This window comes from Amphiura filiformis, chromosome 19 (assembly GCF_039555335.1).
Source record: "Amphiura filiformis chromosome 19, Afil_fr2py, whole genome shotgun sequence".
Classification (NCBI taxonomy): domain Eukaryota; kingdom Metazoa; phylum Echinodermata; class Ophiuroidea; order Amphilepidida; family Amphiuridae; genus Amphiura; species Amphiura filiformis.
In genome coordinates this window covers 48,761,050-48,779,626 of record NC_092646.1, presented here as the reverse complement: position 1 = coordinate 48,779,626, position 18,577 = coordinate 48,761,050, and the positions used below count along the sequence as shown (strand labels likewise).

General features: G+C 37.5%; 2 protein-coding genes across 2 annotated transcripts; both read left to right on the top strand.

Moving 5' to 3' along the window:
* Window positions 1-8,328: 8,328 nt before the first annotated feature.
* LOC140141641 (uncharacterized) lies at window positions 8,329-11,733 on the top strand. Its single transcript, XM_072163552.1, has 2 exons — window positions 8,329-9,213; window positions 10,991-11,733. The coding sequence occupies exons 1-2, from the start codon at window positions 8,985-8,987 to the stop codon at window positions 11,647-11,649; spliced, it is 888 nt and encodes a 295-aa protein (XP_072019653.1). The 5' UTR covers window positions 8,329-8,984; the 3' UTR covers window positions 11,650-11,733.
* A 2,636-nt stretch (window positions 11,734-14,369) lies between these two features.
* Window positions 14,370-16,874, top strand: LOC140141640 (uncharacterized). Its single transcript, XM_072163551.1, is given in 3 exon segments — window positions 14,370-14,598; window positions 16,133-16,393; window positions 16,396-16,874. Coding segments are annotated over 3 exon segments (885 nt in total). The 3' UTR covers window positions 16,791-16,874.
* The last annotated feature ends 1,703 nt before the right edge of the window (window positions 16,875-18,577 follow it).

Genomic DNA, 18,577 nt, shown 5'->3' with positions numbered 1-18,577 from the left:
CAAGCAGCTTATGCTAAGCTTATGCTAGGCTTAGGCTGACTTTAAAATGTTGGTTGCAAAAGCTTATCTCTACAAATTGAGATCAACGTCCGAGAAGTGATGTTGTCGAATGCATAATTGAACCGTGCTGTGATGAAGAGATTGTTATAATAAAAAGGACTGCGTGAAACACTTGCCAAATTAGGTACATGTTTCCTGATTGATGCACATATAATAAAGAATTAAACAGTTAAACTTGTATTCATCAACAATATACAGACATCATTGACTTCACAATTGCTGGGATTTATATGCGAACAGCAGGCGAACATTAAGTTTCATATTTTGAAGTGAAAGTTGATACACATTTGGGTTCATTTCCCACGAAGCGCGCAAAAATATGCAATTTTACACTATTTTATACCAAATCAAGGCGTTTAATGCTATCTATAAACAACAAGGAATTTTTCTTTCACTTTTTTCTTCTTTGAGATGTCGGGGGGGGGAGGGGTTGTCATAAGAATTCAAGGAATTATTTAATCCCTGTTGATTTAATATTTAGTCGGCGTTGTCATGTGTATCTTGTCTTTTTTTACTTTCTTCAATCCTTCGATTCCGTCCTTTTCCTCAGTCATCTGACATGATAGCTCCTCTTTTTCCTTTCTGTTAATTGCTGACGTACCAGATATCAGGGGTATGACATAGACAAATTGCTTTTTACCGGTCAAGTTTACGGGGAGATGCGCGTATTATTCACACAAATCTTGTTATACTATTTTAGCCCCCAATCACGGTGAATTGGATGTGAATATGAAGGTGAATTTGAATTCGATGAAGTACGCGGAGCGCGAGAAAATTTCAATTCTAAACTAGACCAGGGAAGTACGTGTTTGCCGAAAACGGGGTGGGGGTGACATTTGATATCCCAAAGTGTATGCGGACGTGTCCCCGCTGTCCCCCAGGATTTACGACCATACAGTGCCTTAAACCAGAGTAGGCTACGTGTTAAAACATTTTGATAATATGAAATAATAATTAAACGCTTTAGAAAGACATTTAATTGACGTTGTACAAAACGTTCGGAAAACGTTCTGGAAATAACGTATTATAAAGGTAGCAAAAAAAAAAAAAAAATCGAAATATTTTGTAACGTTTTAAAAACGTTTTCTGAACGTCATGGTAAAACGAACAATATTTTAACCAAGTCAAAACGTTTTTAAAACGTTTTTAAAACGTTTTGGAAGACGAAGACGTAAAAGACCAAACTAGAACCTAGAGAAAACGTTTTCTAAACGTTTTGTGTTTGCTGGGTAAGTATCAAGTACCAGCAACTTTTCAATCATTCCCTATCTAGTCCAATGTAAAAAGCGGCCATTTTGGGTTTATGCAAATTAGGCTCTGTTTCACTAATTTAATTTTTCCGTGCTGTTTGATTTGGGAGATGGGTTCATGTGAAATGGATTCTGCTGCAATAATTATTAGTGGTTCGTGGCTTAAGGGATCTAGAATGAGCGTTTATGGCGTTTCGACAGTATTTTTTGTGGGACATGAGAGCACCTCAGACGTATCGAATTGCATTCTGAATACGAAGCATGTCTTTCTGATATCATATAATTTTCATTTTTGAAATTCACGATATAATACAAATTTTATGACAAATTATTAAAATTTGATATTTTTCACATTTTTGATATATAACAGTCCTCGAAATAAATTTTATAGATCTAATGATATATTCATAAAGTGTATGTAGCTGAGAGGAAAAGCCGACGATCAATTGAAAATTTTGACCTTTTATATTGAAGATATGGATTTTTTTCCCAAAAAGACCTTTTTTTTTTTGGGTGTTTTGGGGAAAAAATCCATATCTTCAATACGAAAGGTCAAAATTTTCAATTGATCGTCGGCTTTTCATCCCACCTACATACACTTTAAGTATAAATCATCAGATTTATAAAGTTTACTTCAAGTACTGTTAAATATTAAAATATCAATTTTAATGATTTGCCATAAAATGTGTATTACATTGCGAATTTCAAAAATCAAAATTATTTGATATCAGAAGGACATTCTTCGTATTCAGAATGCAATTCGATATGTCTGATGTGCTCTAAGGACCGTTCATTATTTCCACCGGAGGGGGGGCCGGGAGAATACATGGGGGGGTCAGATGGTTTTTGTTAGGCAAAAAGGGGGGGTCAGATGGTTTTTAGTTATTGAAAGGGGGGTCAGATGGTTTTGCATCTCAAAATCCTGAGCTTCCAGGGCTTCGCCCCTGGACCCCTATCTGGAACATTGCCCCATGACCCCTGACCATTAGATTTGCACTTTGCATGTCGGCCGACACTTTGATCCTAGTCCGGACTTAAGTCGGGCCTCAACCTGTTTTTCACCTGACACGGTGTGAATCTGAGACAAATTCGTCTCAGGTGTGAATTGACATAAATTTGCACCAAAAGTAAGTAATTTATTATAACATTTTGAAAAAATGGGTCATTGGGTAAAACATTCCAAAAAAAGGGAGACAATTCTAGATTTTGCTTCTAATTTGCCAAATGTACAATACAAATTTGCTGAAATAAGAGAATTTTGAACCATATTTCATAAATTATACATGTACACTGCCATTTTCGTAATAGAGAATTAAGAATAATCAAGCTGCTGCACAGTAATGCTGTGGTCAGACTCTTCTTTGTTCTTTTACAATGAAAAGAGACAACTACACCACCCCAAACCACTCCCTCAATACACATCCACTATCAAACCCCACTCCACATAGAAATAGAAATTCACCCTTTCAGAAATGGTTGTGTGATGGACAAATGTTCCGGACAAATGTGTAGTGACTGCCACTGAGTAGTGAACACACACAAACCACAGCCACCCTAGCCCTATGGATGGGGTGTACATGTCTGTGTGCATGTTTTCTCTCTTTCAAGAGTTTAATGAATTAGAAAGTTCCATGAAAGAAATTTTAGATATTTTAATATAGTCAAAATATTAATTATCAATTAAAACGATAACAGTATTGATTCTGGGATTAAGTGACAGATAAATCTAAATAATTTTGTGGATATGTTGGATATTATGACAACAAATTTTGAATCAAATTTGAGATCTATTTTGACATTTTTAGATAATCATTTCACATTTTACATGGATCTAATTGATCCTGTGTCCAAGTTTGAGCTGAGCCGAGTCTGTTTGTGTCCAAGTCCGGCAAAAAGTGGACTCGAGTCCGATCGATACATCACCATAGGCGTAGATCCCCCCAATATTTTGCCAGGGGGATGCTCCATACAATCATCCCCCCAATGTTGCTGAATATAGGTTTCTGACCACTTATTTGCCCATTTTAGCCCCAAAAGTGCAAATTTCTGTGCGCTTCGCGCGCATTTATTCTACTTTTGCACCATATTTCATCAGTTTAGCTTCAAAATATCAAAAAATTTTGCGCGCTTCCCGCGCATTTGTACCATAAACTTATTTTGTCGCCAAAAGGTGCTGGATTCACTATACCGTAAAACCCCGTCTACAAGGATATACCCAAGAAACGCCCTCAATAAAATTGGTTGCTTGTTGTATTTGGAGTTTGAGCAAATATATACTGGCACTGGGTGGCTATGCATTCCATCTAAGTATGTTGTAACACCAATCAATTGTATTTGACATAATAACGACTGTTTCGTATATCAGGATCGTATAGCTCAATTGATAGAGCGTCAGACTTTGGAACTGAAGACATGCTGAAGAGAGCATGGTCCGGGCACCGGTTCCGTTTTTTCATTCTCGCTTAATTTTAACTTTTTGACATGTTCTTTTTATCTTTCTTCAAATCTACCTTTCTACTTTTAATTTTAGGTGCGTTTTTTTTTTTTTAAGTTTTTTAAAGTTTTTTTATAGTTTTTTAGTAATTTTGTGGTTTTATAGAAACTAGTAAAAGCATTTATTCTAAATAATAGCGAAACCCACGGTTAGACAGATGTGTTGTAACTACTTGTCTGTCCTCGTCTTTGCAATAAAAACCTATGTTGCACCTTTGTGCCATCCCAATTCTTGAGGTAGGGTGCGTTTTTTGGCTTAAGCACGATTTTGTTTCTACTTGAAATGAAATCAAAATAAATATTGTTCTGTTGCCACAATTGCAGTTTTTTCAATAAAAAAAATAGATGAGGAATAATAATTATTCCATATTTGAATCTATTGTCCCATCAAGAATAGAGTGTCTTCAAAAACTTCAATAAATTCATCTGACAAAGGAAACTATTCTGGTCATTCAATTTTGTTTCGCTTGCACCTGTTATATCACAGGCGTTGGTAGAGAAGGCACACTTCTCTTGTCTTCACCGAAGTAGTGATGTAAACACTAACATGATTAATTACCATAGCTAGCAATGGACATACACTATTTTTGTTCCACTTGAACCCATACTATAGGCTATTCGCTGTCGATGTGACGTAATTAATCGGATTAACTACCATAGCAATTGATGAATACAATTTCGAATATATAGCCCTGCACTTCATCGTTCACGTGGCATCTATGCATTAAACCATAGTTGTCAAAGAAATGCTAATCACTCGCCATGTAAGATTAGTATTTATGAAAAGAGTGGTATTCAATCTATGTTTGGTGACATACGCGGGTGATTAGTGCAATCTGCTTGATGGTAGTTATTGCGATTATTACGTCACTTCGACAGCGAATTGTAGTATAGACGAATCCAACAAGCCAAGTGATGGTCAGAATTTATTCGGCCATTATACGCTGGTGAAGTTGCGTAATTAATCGGATTAATTACCATAGCAATAGGTGAAAACAATTTTGAACATATCGCGCTGCGCTACAAGCAGGTTACACTCATCACCTGTACTGTGTATGTCTGCAATCATAGATTGAATACAATACTGGTCTTTTCAAAGATCTTACAGGTGCAACATGATATGGTTCAATGAAGAGGTACCGCCTGAACGTATCAGTGTATAACGCGGTATATTCAAAAATTGTTTTCACCTATTGCTATGGTAGTTAATCCGATTATTACGTAACTTCGCCAGCGTATTGAATAAAACAGGATGATGTGAGTTCATAAGGGCAATGTCGGGGATAGGTCACAATCGATGTGGAGAGATGAGAGGTCCGACCAACAGCCATAGCGATTCAACTAATTCCAGCGGACGGTCTGTGGCCAGAGGATGATTTAAGCACTTCCCAGCAAGTCTTGCGGTTAGCACAGCTGTGTGAGTGAACATGACACCACTGCCCGCCCACTGCATACACACGTGCATGGTTAAATTTGAATTTGGACAGATATGCTTACAGTAAAAACACCTTCAAAAGGTTGGTCGATTTCACATTTTATGTTATCTACAGAAGGTGTGAATTATCCTTCATGCATACATCATTTTAGATCTGAAATCGACCAAATAATAATGACACACGGGCAATTCTAAAACAACATCTTTTGCACAGAGTTCAATGGGATTTGAAAAGTAAAGTGGCAGTTGAAACTCTAGTGATAACACTTTTACAGTGCATGATGGGGCTTCCTTAAATCATCCTCTGGTCTGTGGCTAGTAAGGGAGCGATCGTTATTTATGGCAGGGGGGAATGGGTAAATTTCGGGGGAACACGAAATTTTTTGTGGTCTTGAGGGGGAACCTGAAATTTTAGTTGAACCAGGAGGGGGATTGTTAAATTTTAAATGGAGAAAATTGGGAAAACAAGGGGAACGCGAAAATTTTGAGCGGACGCAAGGGGGGAACGCGAAATTTTTTGTCAATATTTTTGCCAAAACACCCATTCCCCCCCTGCCGTAAATAACAATCGGTCCCTAAGGAATCGTCTTTGACCACATGCGCAGATCTGTCTCGTCAGGAAGATATTTAATATCCCGAATTTATAATAGGCCTATGCCTACCAGTTCCATCGTATAACCGATCTGCTAGAGAATATTTGTTACCATGTTTAATAAATTCGTATTTATCGTATAATAAAATGTAGCCAAATGTATATTATGTGTCACACGGTTTTCTGCTGAACCACTAGCAGGCTATGTTACCACATCTATGACAATGACAAAGGTGAATTTTGATGATTTTTACGATCGTCCGGATGAGCAAATCACTGAATGGGTCTTTAGTTCCCTCCTCTCCTTATCCTGCCAATATTATATGAATCAAAGAAAAATAAAGAAAAAATAAAATAAAACAAGAAAAAAAGACAAAGAAAAGAAAAAAATAAAAGAAAAAACAATAGAATAAATTAAACTAAATATGAAAAAAAAAATGATCACGAAAGGAGTCTTTAGAAAATGCAAGAAAATATAAATGAAAAGTTTGAACAATATTTTGTTTATAAAAGTTTGTGTGACCGTGATGAGGCTCGAACTCACCATCTTCCGATCTAAAGAACCAAAGTCTTATGCCTTGCCAAGTGAGCTATGCTCGTGAGATGCGAAATAAAGATAAAATAATACATTGTATACCTGCTTGTGTCGGTAAATGATTTGCTCAAATTCCATAATGATATAATATTGTGGAGGGCGCTAGCGTGAAATATGCTATCATCACAGTCGCTTCTATTCCTTATAGACGGGTTTCTACGGTACTTCAAGAATTTTTTTCCAACCCCATCCCCCCATGTCAAAAAGAAATCTACGTCCCTGTACAACACTGATTTATGGTAAGATGTCACAAACTACTTTTTATTCATTTTAATATACTGATGAAGAAGATTTTGCAATTCATTAATTTTACACCAAAGGGGGCTATGTACTGCACCCAGTATCAACATGTATGAGAAGTTGATGCATACTTTTGAAAATTAATAAATCAGCTTGATAGTTTATTAAACTCATTTGATTTTTTATATTCTGTATGATTGAATTAAATTACAACTTAAAAAATGAAATAAATTTGTTTTACAGCCATTTTACATAAAACTAATGAATTATAATAATTTTGACCCCAAGTTTCCAAACCTGCCTCTTGAAAGATTGTTCTTGGTGCAAAAAAACTGTAGTCGTATGGATACTATCACTGTGGTTTGTTCAGGGACCTGTGGTATGGATGTACATGTAGTAGCTGGAGCACAGGGTGGCAGTTTGAACAAAAAACTGTGTACATGCATGTGAAATAAATAATAGTTTAGAAAAATAAATAAAACAAGTTAAAATACCCTGTGGGGTTCTATCTAGTTGAAGGTATATGAGGATGTGCCACGTTTTGGGGTCCTTTTCAGCGATTTTGGTATATGGGTGGCTATTCAGTAAAGACCAATATTTGGAGAAAAGTGCCCAATTACTGCAACTAGGGTAAATTTAGGTGCTTTTTGTGAAAAATTGGTATATTAATAACCGGGTGGCAAAAACAGTAAAGGCATAATTTGTCAGCCTGATATGTGGCAGTAACGTGAAGTGTTGAGGCAGCTGATCCATGCGCGCATCTATTGCGCGTGTGCATACGTCAGGTGGGGGGTCATATGATTTTCATGTAGCTCGGAGGGGGTCATATGGTTTTTATTATCGGAGAAGGGGGTCATATAGTTTTCGGCAGTGACTTTCTGTCTGCTCCCGGCCCCCCCCTCCGGTAGAAATAATGAACGGTCCCTAATGTCCCACAATAAATACTGTCCAAACGTTCATACCCCTTCCCTTAACCCAAATTTTCCCATAATTAGACTGGACTATTAAATCGTGCATATTCCCGTTTTATATTTTACAGAAATATTGTGAGCAGGTGATTGTGAGATTAGTTCAGGAGGACGCCCTCTTTTTATTTCAAAATTCTGATTTTTACACAATTGTAATGTGCTTTAACAAAATACTTTGAGATAAAACAAGGTCTAAGGGACTATATTTATTTGTGGCAGAATCTGAGAGAGATCGGATAACAACGTTTGCACAGTATTTTGTGGGGACATGAGAGCACATCAGACATATCGAATTACATTCTGAATACGAAGAATGTCCTTCTGATGTTATATTATATGTGACATGCCATATCAAAAGGAGACACTTTTGGTCGTAAATGAGAAATAACCAAAAATCTGTCCGGTGTGATTTTTTTTACAATTTGGGTTTGTTGCGAATTTGTGATGTTATTAATGTTTAAAATATTGTCTGATAGTTTCAGACCGGAATATAACTGGCATCTTGTATTTTTTGACATATTTTTCAAGGAAATTCCTACTCTCAACTTTGTCAATAATATTTTTAAATGCCGATATCTCAATTTCCAATTTTATAATACCATAACTTACAAACACAATATCTTCGCTTAGGAATGTCCGATTTCATTGGGGAAAACGGCGTTATGGAGCAAAATATCTTTATACTTAAGATATTTAAGATATGTAAAAATCTTAAAATTGATAACCTGCCCAAAAGTTTCTCCTTTTGACATGGCACGACATATATGGCTAGTCACTGTTGTGTAATTGGCTAAGCATTCGTTGATCGCACCAACGTTTATCTTAGAGCATTTCTGGTCTGGGTTTTGAGTTGTCGGATAAATAAAAATAAGATTAGCCGGTTTTCACCTAAGTATAATAACAGAGTCATCATTATAATGCATAAATGATATGGTTATTTTTGTTTGTCCAAAGTCCTGGTGATAGTTTATCATTACAAACTTGTCAGCGAATTGTCAGACTGGATGGACCTGTTAAGGGCTCGGACACCCACCGTTACACAGTATTTTTGTGTTTACCTAGTGAGAGCACACCAGACACACCAAATGTATTTTGAATACGAGGAATGTCCTTCTAAAATATCAAATAATTTTCAGAATGCAATTTGGTGTGTATGATTCTGATGTGCTCTCAAGTCCCACAAAAAATACTGCGCAGAGGTGGGTGACGGAGCCCTTAAGAGAATCTATATAGTTCAATGTTCAAAATGTTATGTGTTAACAGAAGTTCGTTTGCACGTAATTTGCTGTACATTTGCACGTAAACCGCCTATATCCTTCATTCGAGAACAGCACCAGTTAGTCGTAACATCATGTCAGAGGACTCTGTTACCCGCGTGATGATGTGGTGTCCACCACGAACCACTTCCACCGCTATCCTAAAATGCTTGACTTATGTACCCAATTCCCAGGTATGGTGCGAGCCTTTTCTCTTTGCAGACTACTGTGGACCGGATGGGAACTTCAGGACGGAGTTCATGCAATGGCTGAAAGACTTGTGGGGTGTGAATGACTCTTTGGCTGAAATCAAGAAAATAAAAGGTTAGTGACTTGAGTTAATTGATGCCTTTATCAAAATTCAAAACTTATAATATCCGATGAGAGGGACAAATATTTTGGTAGTAAGAAATCCGCACTATATATGGATATATCATGATTGTATTCGAGTATATGGTCAAAAACCTGTTTTTTTGGCGAAAACCAGGTTTATCGGCCGAGAAACCTTCATGGTTTTTCGCCGATAAACTTGTTTTTTCACTGATAATGACTAACTATGACAATCGAATTGAAAAACCAAATTTATCGGCGAAAGACCAGGTTTCCCGGTCGATAAACTTGGTTTATCAAAAACTATGACAATCAAATTCGAAAAACCTGCAGGTTTTTCGATTGAAAACCAGGTTTATCAAAGCAAAAAACCAAGTTTATCGATTCGATTGTTATAGTTTTTGATAAACCTGGTTTATCAGCCGAAAAAACAAGTTTATCAAAAAACTCTGACAATCGAATTGATAAACCATAAACGTGGTTTTTTTCGATTCAAAAACCAGGTTTATCGACGAAAAAACAGGTTTTTCTGTTCTATTGTGCAATATATTTGCCATAGAAGTAACCATAATTATTATACCACACACACCAACATCGCCTGGTTAATAATTACATTGTACAGCTGAGACACTAAAATAAATACATTTGTACACGGGATCGATACACGTGAATGTGCTATGCACGATATGATATTCAGACGATAAATCTTTGGATACCGGGGTAGAAAATGATGAATATCTCCTGTAATTTTTTTATTCTAAAGAAGCCATATTTTTTTTTCTTTTTATTTGAACATATGTGTTGAAAGAATATGATAGTCGTTAGCTTGCGTATTGAGAAATAAGCGTGCGTATTGAGCTCAAAAACTGACAAAAATTCTGATTTTATATGTGCCGAACTATAGCGCAGCGTAGACTAGCTGCACTCACTCGTGGAGGCAGTCTAAAAGCAGATGACCGCATGGCGTATACATGCTCATTCACACACAGAGAGGTCAGTTACCAGGCTATTGTCAGTAGCCTTAGTCGGATGTCCCTCGGCTCATTATGCGTCTCAAAACTATCAAACAGGTCGGAACAAAATGGCCATGCGTGGCTGTGGATTCAACCTACCATGGCGATTTCTGCCATGAAGATATCGGGGCGATGACACTGTGCCACCCCATCTTATACAGGCCGAGGGAGATAACCCTCATATCAATTTGTAAGCGCTCATCTTTAGCAAAGTCATAGTTGAATTTACAACCGTATGACAAAACAGGCGAAAATAGTAACTATTTGCACAAGATTTGCAATTTAGAGATTGCTCATTAAAATGAGGCTAGTATATGGACAATATAAGTGTGCTCTTTCATTTAACATGACATAAAAATTTGAAAAATATTGCAAGGAACACTTGAGGTTTTGAATAATGCGTTATATGTCGACCTAATGAGAAAAAGTGTTTTTAGGGGGAAATGTTATAGCTTTCATTCGATATAAAAAAAAAAATTCTGATTGGATGAAGGGAACACTTGAGGTTTTGAGAAAAACCAATCACAGATGCCTATTTTCCACATAAATCTCACGCGTACAGCTCTTATGATGCTATGCACTCAACCGTGTAGTATAACACAGACTGCTTACTAGGATAGACTCGTTGTGCTGGAAATATCTGTGTGCTCGGGTATATCGAGGTGGAAACTGCGTAGTTAAACCTTTTCATATGGCTATTTATGTGATTTTTTGATGAACAAACTTTAAATAATTGTTGTTATTGTTTTGTTTTTCAGGCGGTTTTCTTGCTCATGACACGCCCTTCTCATGGATCAAAGAACAACTTGAATCCAGTCCACCCGGCATCAAAGTCATCTTCTGCAAAGAAATGATATGGGGTTTCGACAACCATTACGAAAGTCTTCCAGAGGGCTTCAAACATACCTTCCTAATTCGTCACCCATACAAAGTATTCCATTCATGGAAGAAAATGATAAACAGAGGCATGACTGATGAAAGTAATCACTACAAGTTGACGGACCAGCCCGCGTTTCTTCTACCAAAAGGTTACCACTTCAAAGAAGTTTACGACATGTGGAAGCATGTGAAGGAGACTGTGGATCCGAATCCAGTTGTGGTCGATGTTGACGACATCCTGACCGATCCTGGAAGGGTCCTGAAAGCATATTGTGAAGCCGTTGGTATACCGTACAGCGATGACTTGTTAACCTGGCCAGCAGGTCGCGAGTGTATGGATGAAATGTGGAATATATCGAAAGAAGAGATCACGGCTCATAATTATGGAGGGCATCATTTGGAGACATTTAGGAGCACGGGATTTATCAAGCCGAAGCCTTGTCCTAAGAGGGAAGAATTAGACGAGGAGGTGCTACATTGCTCCGATGTCTCTATGAAGTATTATCAGGAGATGTATGAGAGTAAACTCAAATGTTAACCACACTGGCGGTTGGTTTTCATCTTGAAGCGTCCAATTCCATGAAGTATGCCTCTATTTAACCAACACAGCATATCACTCCGCCTGCCCAACGCAAGAGTTGTAAATAATTTAAAACAAAATTAAACCAATCTTTCAGCAACTTTTTATATTTTTTGACTGCAGCTGCTGTCATCTCCATCACAGTCGTCGTATCCGTCAAAATTGCACCGAAGTTATTCAGCTATAGCAAAAATGTGTCGCACATTGAACATTTGGGTTTTTTTTATCTACAGAGGAAATGCGTATAACCAAGATTATGCAACATATCATTACAATTCCATTTGACCAGTTTTAAGGTCAAAACAGGGCATTCCGCCATTCTCTATAATGAAGATGATGTCAATGAATGGAGATGCTGCTGTATTCTCTAATTACTAAAATCATCTTCGCACGTCATATCCGTCACAAACTCGTGATACATACTGCAGTTACTGTCCGTTTTCCTATACACAATACACAGTGCTCTTACCATTGACGCGTGACCTCTACAAATAGCGTACGTTAGAAGTATGGGGATTTGCCTAGTTAACGTCGCTGTGTGAAAAATAACCGGCCAATATTGGGCTATTCCAGAAAATAGGTGCACACCCCCTATAGAGGAGTAACTTTTCAATCAAAGAAATGTCTGGATTTCCAGGTCTGCTTTCTGAAAACGACTGGAATTCCAGTTGCAAATGTCACTTGAAAAATCCTGGAAATCCAATAAAATGAAGGAAAAATTACGGAAATGTCCAAAATGAGCTCTCAAATTGAGGATTTCTGATTTTGAACTATTTTTCTGCTGGATTTTTTCGCCTTTGGACACTTTAAAAGTCTGGATTTCCAACAGTCACGACTGGACAAAAAGTCCGTAGTATCCTAACTCCTCTATAGGGGGTGTGCATCTATTTTCTGGAATAGCCCATTAAAAGTACTCTTCTAAAATTCTAGAAAATATAGTTTTGTAACATGTCCTACATTTTTAGCTAATTTAGATGTTTGGAAATATGCGTACTTTGGTGTTTTAGGAAGGATATGTAAACGACAGATAACTCCAAAAAATATGAAGAAATTATTTCCAAACCGTGTTAAGTTAACAATCATTATGTTGCTCATTTTTAAGAATGCTGGTTAACAAAAAGCAGACCATTGTCTAATTTCGTGAACAAAGGTCCACATACCATTGTTTCCTTGCGTTTCATTTATAATCGGTTACCCAACTGAAGCTATAATACCAGCTATATCTGACTGAAGAAAAAAGAACCAGTGTTTAATTCGCTGACCATACCAGGTACATTAAATTGGGGAAAAAAGTTTGAAATGAAGGCTGATATGCCAATTTTTTGGTGATAGTTGTGCTCTGTGGATGTTTTTCTTATCATCTGAGCATAAAAAGATGAAAAGTACTACAATTCTGATATTTTATGAAGGGTTTTTGGTTCCATAGACCAACTGATGTCACAACATAGATGCACTGAGCAGGTAGAGTTGCATGTTCGATGCACCACTGCGAAAAGCCGCTCAACTACCAAAAAAAAAATGCTGGTTCTAAGGTAGAATGTATCATAAACTTGTGGGAAAATGGTGTTTTGAATGAACGATGACGTTATACCATGAGAAAATGACGATTTAGTGGTGTGATCCTTTATTCTCAGAGCGCTTCCAATATTCGTGACGGTAAATGGCGCAATAGGATCAAGGAAATTTTACACATTTATAAGGGTGAAATTATTTTTACTCCTTGCTATGAAAGATGTGTTACAATAACCTTTTCCACAATAGACAACAAATCATTTGTAATTCCCGGCGTTTTTTATGCTGCTGAAATTATCTACGAAAAGATATCAGCACCAAAAGTTTTGAGAACCCCAAACGGGACATGGGATTTTGGGGTTGTGACACAATGTACACCCGAAAATAAGAACTTCTTCCAATATTTTGATGTTTAAAGATATTCAATTAATGTCAATATTCAACAACTGCGAAAAAAAATCGACATTCCGGTACGTATAGTAATGACCCCTGAAAGCGACGGGTCTGCAAATAGGTACCTTTAATACCAATTATTTTGTACACCTACATAGTTTACTGATAAGGACAAGTCACCGTTGTGTCACCGACTCGGTCAAGCATTCGACAACCTGACACTAGGATCCACAACATGCTCATCTATCAGGGCACAGGTTTTTTTTTTAACCCCAATACATTAACATTCATTGAACGACGTTTGGAAATTTGGGTACAAAAACTCACACTCTGCAACTTCAGGTCAAATTTTGCACTATGATTGTTTAATTGAGGTTATTGAACTATGCCATTTGGTCATTGTGAGTTATCTTTATTATCGCTTTGCTGATCAAGGGCCTGGGAGTTATATTTTGTCTCAAATATAACCCTTGGAAGTTAGAAAGAATAACCAGTTTTGACCTACATAATATGGTAATGACATGTATGGTAATTTTTGTTTGTTTAAAGATCTGCTGATAGTTTATCAATACAAGCATACCAACGAATTGCCCGATATAGCTTGGTCCGGTCCTATACGAATACGAGGATCTATACCCGATCTATAGGTCAATGTCCATAATGCTGGGTGTTTAAAAAAGTTCACCCCAGGAATTTAAGTTATTATACTAAAGCTGTACATTTGCACGTAAACCGTCTGTATCCTTCGTCCAGGCGCAGCAAGTCAGAACACCATGGAAGAAGATCCTGTTACCCGTGTAATGATGTGGTGTCCACCACGATCCACTTCCACCGCTATCCTAAAATGCTTGACTTATGTACCCAATTCCCAGGTATGGTGCGAGCCTTTTCTCTTTGCAGACTACTGTGGACCGGACGGAAACTTCAGGACGGAGTTCATGCAATGGCTGAAAGACTTGTGGGGTGTGAATGATTCTTTGGCTGAAATCAAGAAAATAAAAGGTTAGTGGCTTGAGCTGATGTCTTTATCGAAATTCAAAATTTATAGTTTTCGATGAGGGGGAGAAATATTTTGGTGGTAAGCATTGGTAAGAAGCCCGCACTATGGATATGGTCGGGGCAAACCTTGACATACTTCAACAGTTCAAGTAATGCCCGATGGTCCCGGATAAGAACCCGCCTGGTATAAGAGGCACACACATTTTGGTCAACTATCGAAAAGCTCGCATGCCAAAAACTAACAGGATTATGAAAGGTCCCGAAGTAACCTTATACTCCCGGCTTATAAACTACGCAAAAAAAAGTTTCTTTATGGTTAGGAAATTTACCCACTATTAAAATCTAGCTAATGATTTTGTACGTTTGCTAAATAATCGCATGCGGGAGATTGTCCTGTGCATTTTGACACCTCAATCACTACCCTACGACACTCCTGAGAAAAGATATGAATGTTTAAGTAACACGAGGTCGAAAAATGAAAATTGCAAAGAAGCCTATTCAAATTGTTTTAGAGCTGATTCACTGATCCAAGACGGTTTCATTATTCCCGCCTTTTCAATTTTAATTTAAAGCATTTTAATTGATGCATGTTGGATAATCCTTTGCTTATTGTGCAGATGAATGATCAAAGACAAAGGTGAGTGGGTACTAAGACATTTGCGTTTTGAGAGATGGATTTGGAAAAGGGATTCAAAACAGGTCATGATTACAGCTGCATTCCTTGAAGCAGAAGGAATTGAGACATTTGAGTGGCCCTCCAGAAGCCCTGATCTTAACCCTTGGAGAACCTTTGGGATCAGCACAAGAGACGAGTCAACAAGAAGATAAAGGCATGCAGATACAACTCTGGTGTGATTGCGTCGCATCGTTATCAACGAGTGGAATAAGGTTGAGCAAGGTAACATTCGACGCCTCATTAGGAGCATGAGACGCCCCGTGGCTGCTGTAAGGGAAAAAAGCCAACGGTGGACACACAAAGTATTGAAAGACTGGTAAAGAAAGAGTTAATCTCAAGCAATTAAACAAAAAATGTTATCTGCATGTTTGTTGTTTTTTGTGTTCTTTTATCATGTTTATGCTGAAAACTTGAATAGGCCTTTTTGCAATTTTAATTTTTCGACCTCGTGTTACTTAAACATTGATTCATATCTTTTCTCAGGAGTGTCGTAGAGTAGTGATTGAGGTTGCGATTATTTAGCAAACGTACAAAATTAGTCGCTAGATTTTAATAGTGGGTAAATTTCCCAACCATAAAGAAACTTTTTTGCGTAGTGTATAATACTATACACCATCTTACACTGAGGGGAGATTATTGAATACCGAATTAAACATGCTAGTTTGCGTCTGACGTCAGGGCAAAGGCGCGCACGTGATTGGTTGCTGACCTGCCCAGTGCGGCATATTTAGCCTGATTGACACAACGTCATATGCAAACTAGTTTTTTCGGTCTTTAATTATAATAGATAAACGCTCTTTTCGCATAATTTTTCGATGAACAAACTTTAAACAATTGCTGTTATATTGTTTTGTTTTTCAGGCGGCTTTCTTGCTCATGACACACCCTTCTCATGGATCAAAGAGCAACTTGAATCCAGTCCACCCGGCATCAAAGTCATCTTCTGCAAAGAAATGACATGGGGTTTCGACAACCATTACCAGAGTCTTCCAAAGGGCTTCAAACATACCTTCCTAATTCGTCACCCATATAAAGTTTTCCATTCGTGGAAGAAAATGATAAACAGAGGCATGACTGATGAAAGTAATCACTACAAGTTGACGGACCAGCCGCGTTTCTTCTACCAAAAGGTTACCACTTCAAAGAAGTTTACGACATGTGGAAGTATGTGAAGGAAACTGTGGATCCGAATCCAGTTGTGGTCGATGTTGACGACATCCTGACCGATCCTGGAAGGGTCCTGAAAGCATATTGTGAAGCCGTTGGTATACCGTACAGCGATGACTTGTTAACCTGGCCAGCAGGTCGCGAGTGTATGGATGAAATGTGGAATATATCGAAAGAAGAGATCACGGCTCATAATTACGGAGGGCATCATTTGGAGACATTTAGGAGCACGGGATTTATCAAACCTAAGCCATGTCCTAAGAGGGAAGAGTTAGACGAGGAGGTGCTACATTGCTCCGATGTCTCTATGAAGTATTATCAGGAGATGTATGAGAGTAAACTCAACTGTTAACCACACTGGCGGTTGGTTTTCATCTTGAAGCGTCCAATTCCACGAAGTATGCCTCTATTTAACCAACACAGCATATCACTCCGCCTGCCCAACGCAAGAGTTGTAAATAATTTTAATCAAAATTAAAACAATCTTTTAGCAACTTGTTTTTGACTGCAGCTGATGACATCTCCATCACGGCCGTCGTATCCGTCAAAATTGCACCGAAGTTCAGCTATAGCAAAAATGTGTCGTGTGTCGCACATTGAACATTTGTTTTTTTGTTTTTTTTAACCTACAGAGGAAAGGAGTATAGCCAAGATTATGCAACATATCATTACAATTCCATTTGACCAGTTTTAAGGTCAAAACAGGGCATTCCGCCATTCTCTGTGACGGAGATGATGTCAATGAATGGAGATGCTGCTGTATCATCTCCCTCACGTGACGGAAATGATTCTCTCATTACTAAAATCATCTTCGCACGTCATATCCGTCACAAACTTGTGACGTATATATCGTTATGAATTCGGCAGAGTGACGAATCGAGAATGTTGAGCAAATTGAGTTTTTGTATGCTTATGATTATGTTTCAGGTTATCTTTTATTTCCACCAAAAATTAATGGTAAATCTTACTCATCGACGTAGTTATTAAAATTTTGATTTGGACGAATCCCGCCTAAGTGCGATAAATAAATTCGGCAGAGAGACGAATCGTATACTTAGCTGTACAAATCATGTTGATCTATAGCATTGTATAGCGGGAAATCCCGAACTTTCTATATTAAATGTCCCATACTAATATATTTGATACCAACGTATAGATGTATATGTATCTTCTATCCAGTGTTACCAAAATAAGTACAAACATTCCCCACATGATATTGCGGTGGTTTAATAATAATGTAAGTGCGCGCCCGTGAAATGCGAAAATCCCGGAAAACCATACGCAAAATAGGCCTATATTGTTATTTTTGCTTTAAAATCCTCGAGTTTTTGCTAAATATTACAGGGATGACTATTTATAACTTATATAGCAAGTTAAGTCTACATAGTCTTAGGACAATCAGTAATTTCTACACAAAAGCCCCAAATCAAGAATACGTGCTATGGTTTACACGTAGTTGAATGCGTATTCGACCTCTCTCTGCGCAGTGGTAGAGACATTTTGGATACAGCATAAAGCCGAAGGATATATCGATTATTTCAGAACATGCAAGTATTGCCAATAATTCGTGTACATTTACTTCTAAAATATACATTTCAAATGAGTGCTCACGAATGTTCTAAACTTTTAGAAGGACCAATGGAATGGTATACCAAGATTTTCAAACGCCGTTTCCTCAGCACCCATAGTGGGTAGGAGAACATGAAAACTAATATGAGATACTGTATTAGGATCACATATTAAGTATCATGTGAGAGTATATTCTTGTACTCCAGAAGACAGGATCACATATTAAATATTTGACACCATAGAATATAAAAACTAGTAATTTGATAAGTTAAAATAAAATTTTTAACGGAATAAATCTAAATAATATGATTATGCAGTTTATTCCGTTAAATATTTACCCCATAATTTCCCTCATTCTTCAGGCCCTGCCCTCTATCGGGTGCTAATTTAAAGTTTAAGCTTGATTGCTATTGTTTCTTTGTAAGCCTGCGGCGCAACCTTATACAATATTGTCCCTGAGATAACTTACGACCCTCAAAACTAAAACGTACGCATGGTCAATAAATGAGGTGAATACAAATAAACTTACAACTGTTGTAATTTTGGGGAAAAGGGAAAATAAATAATGCG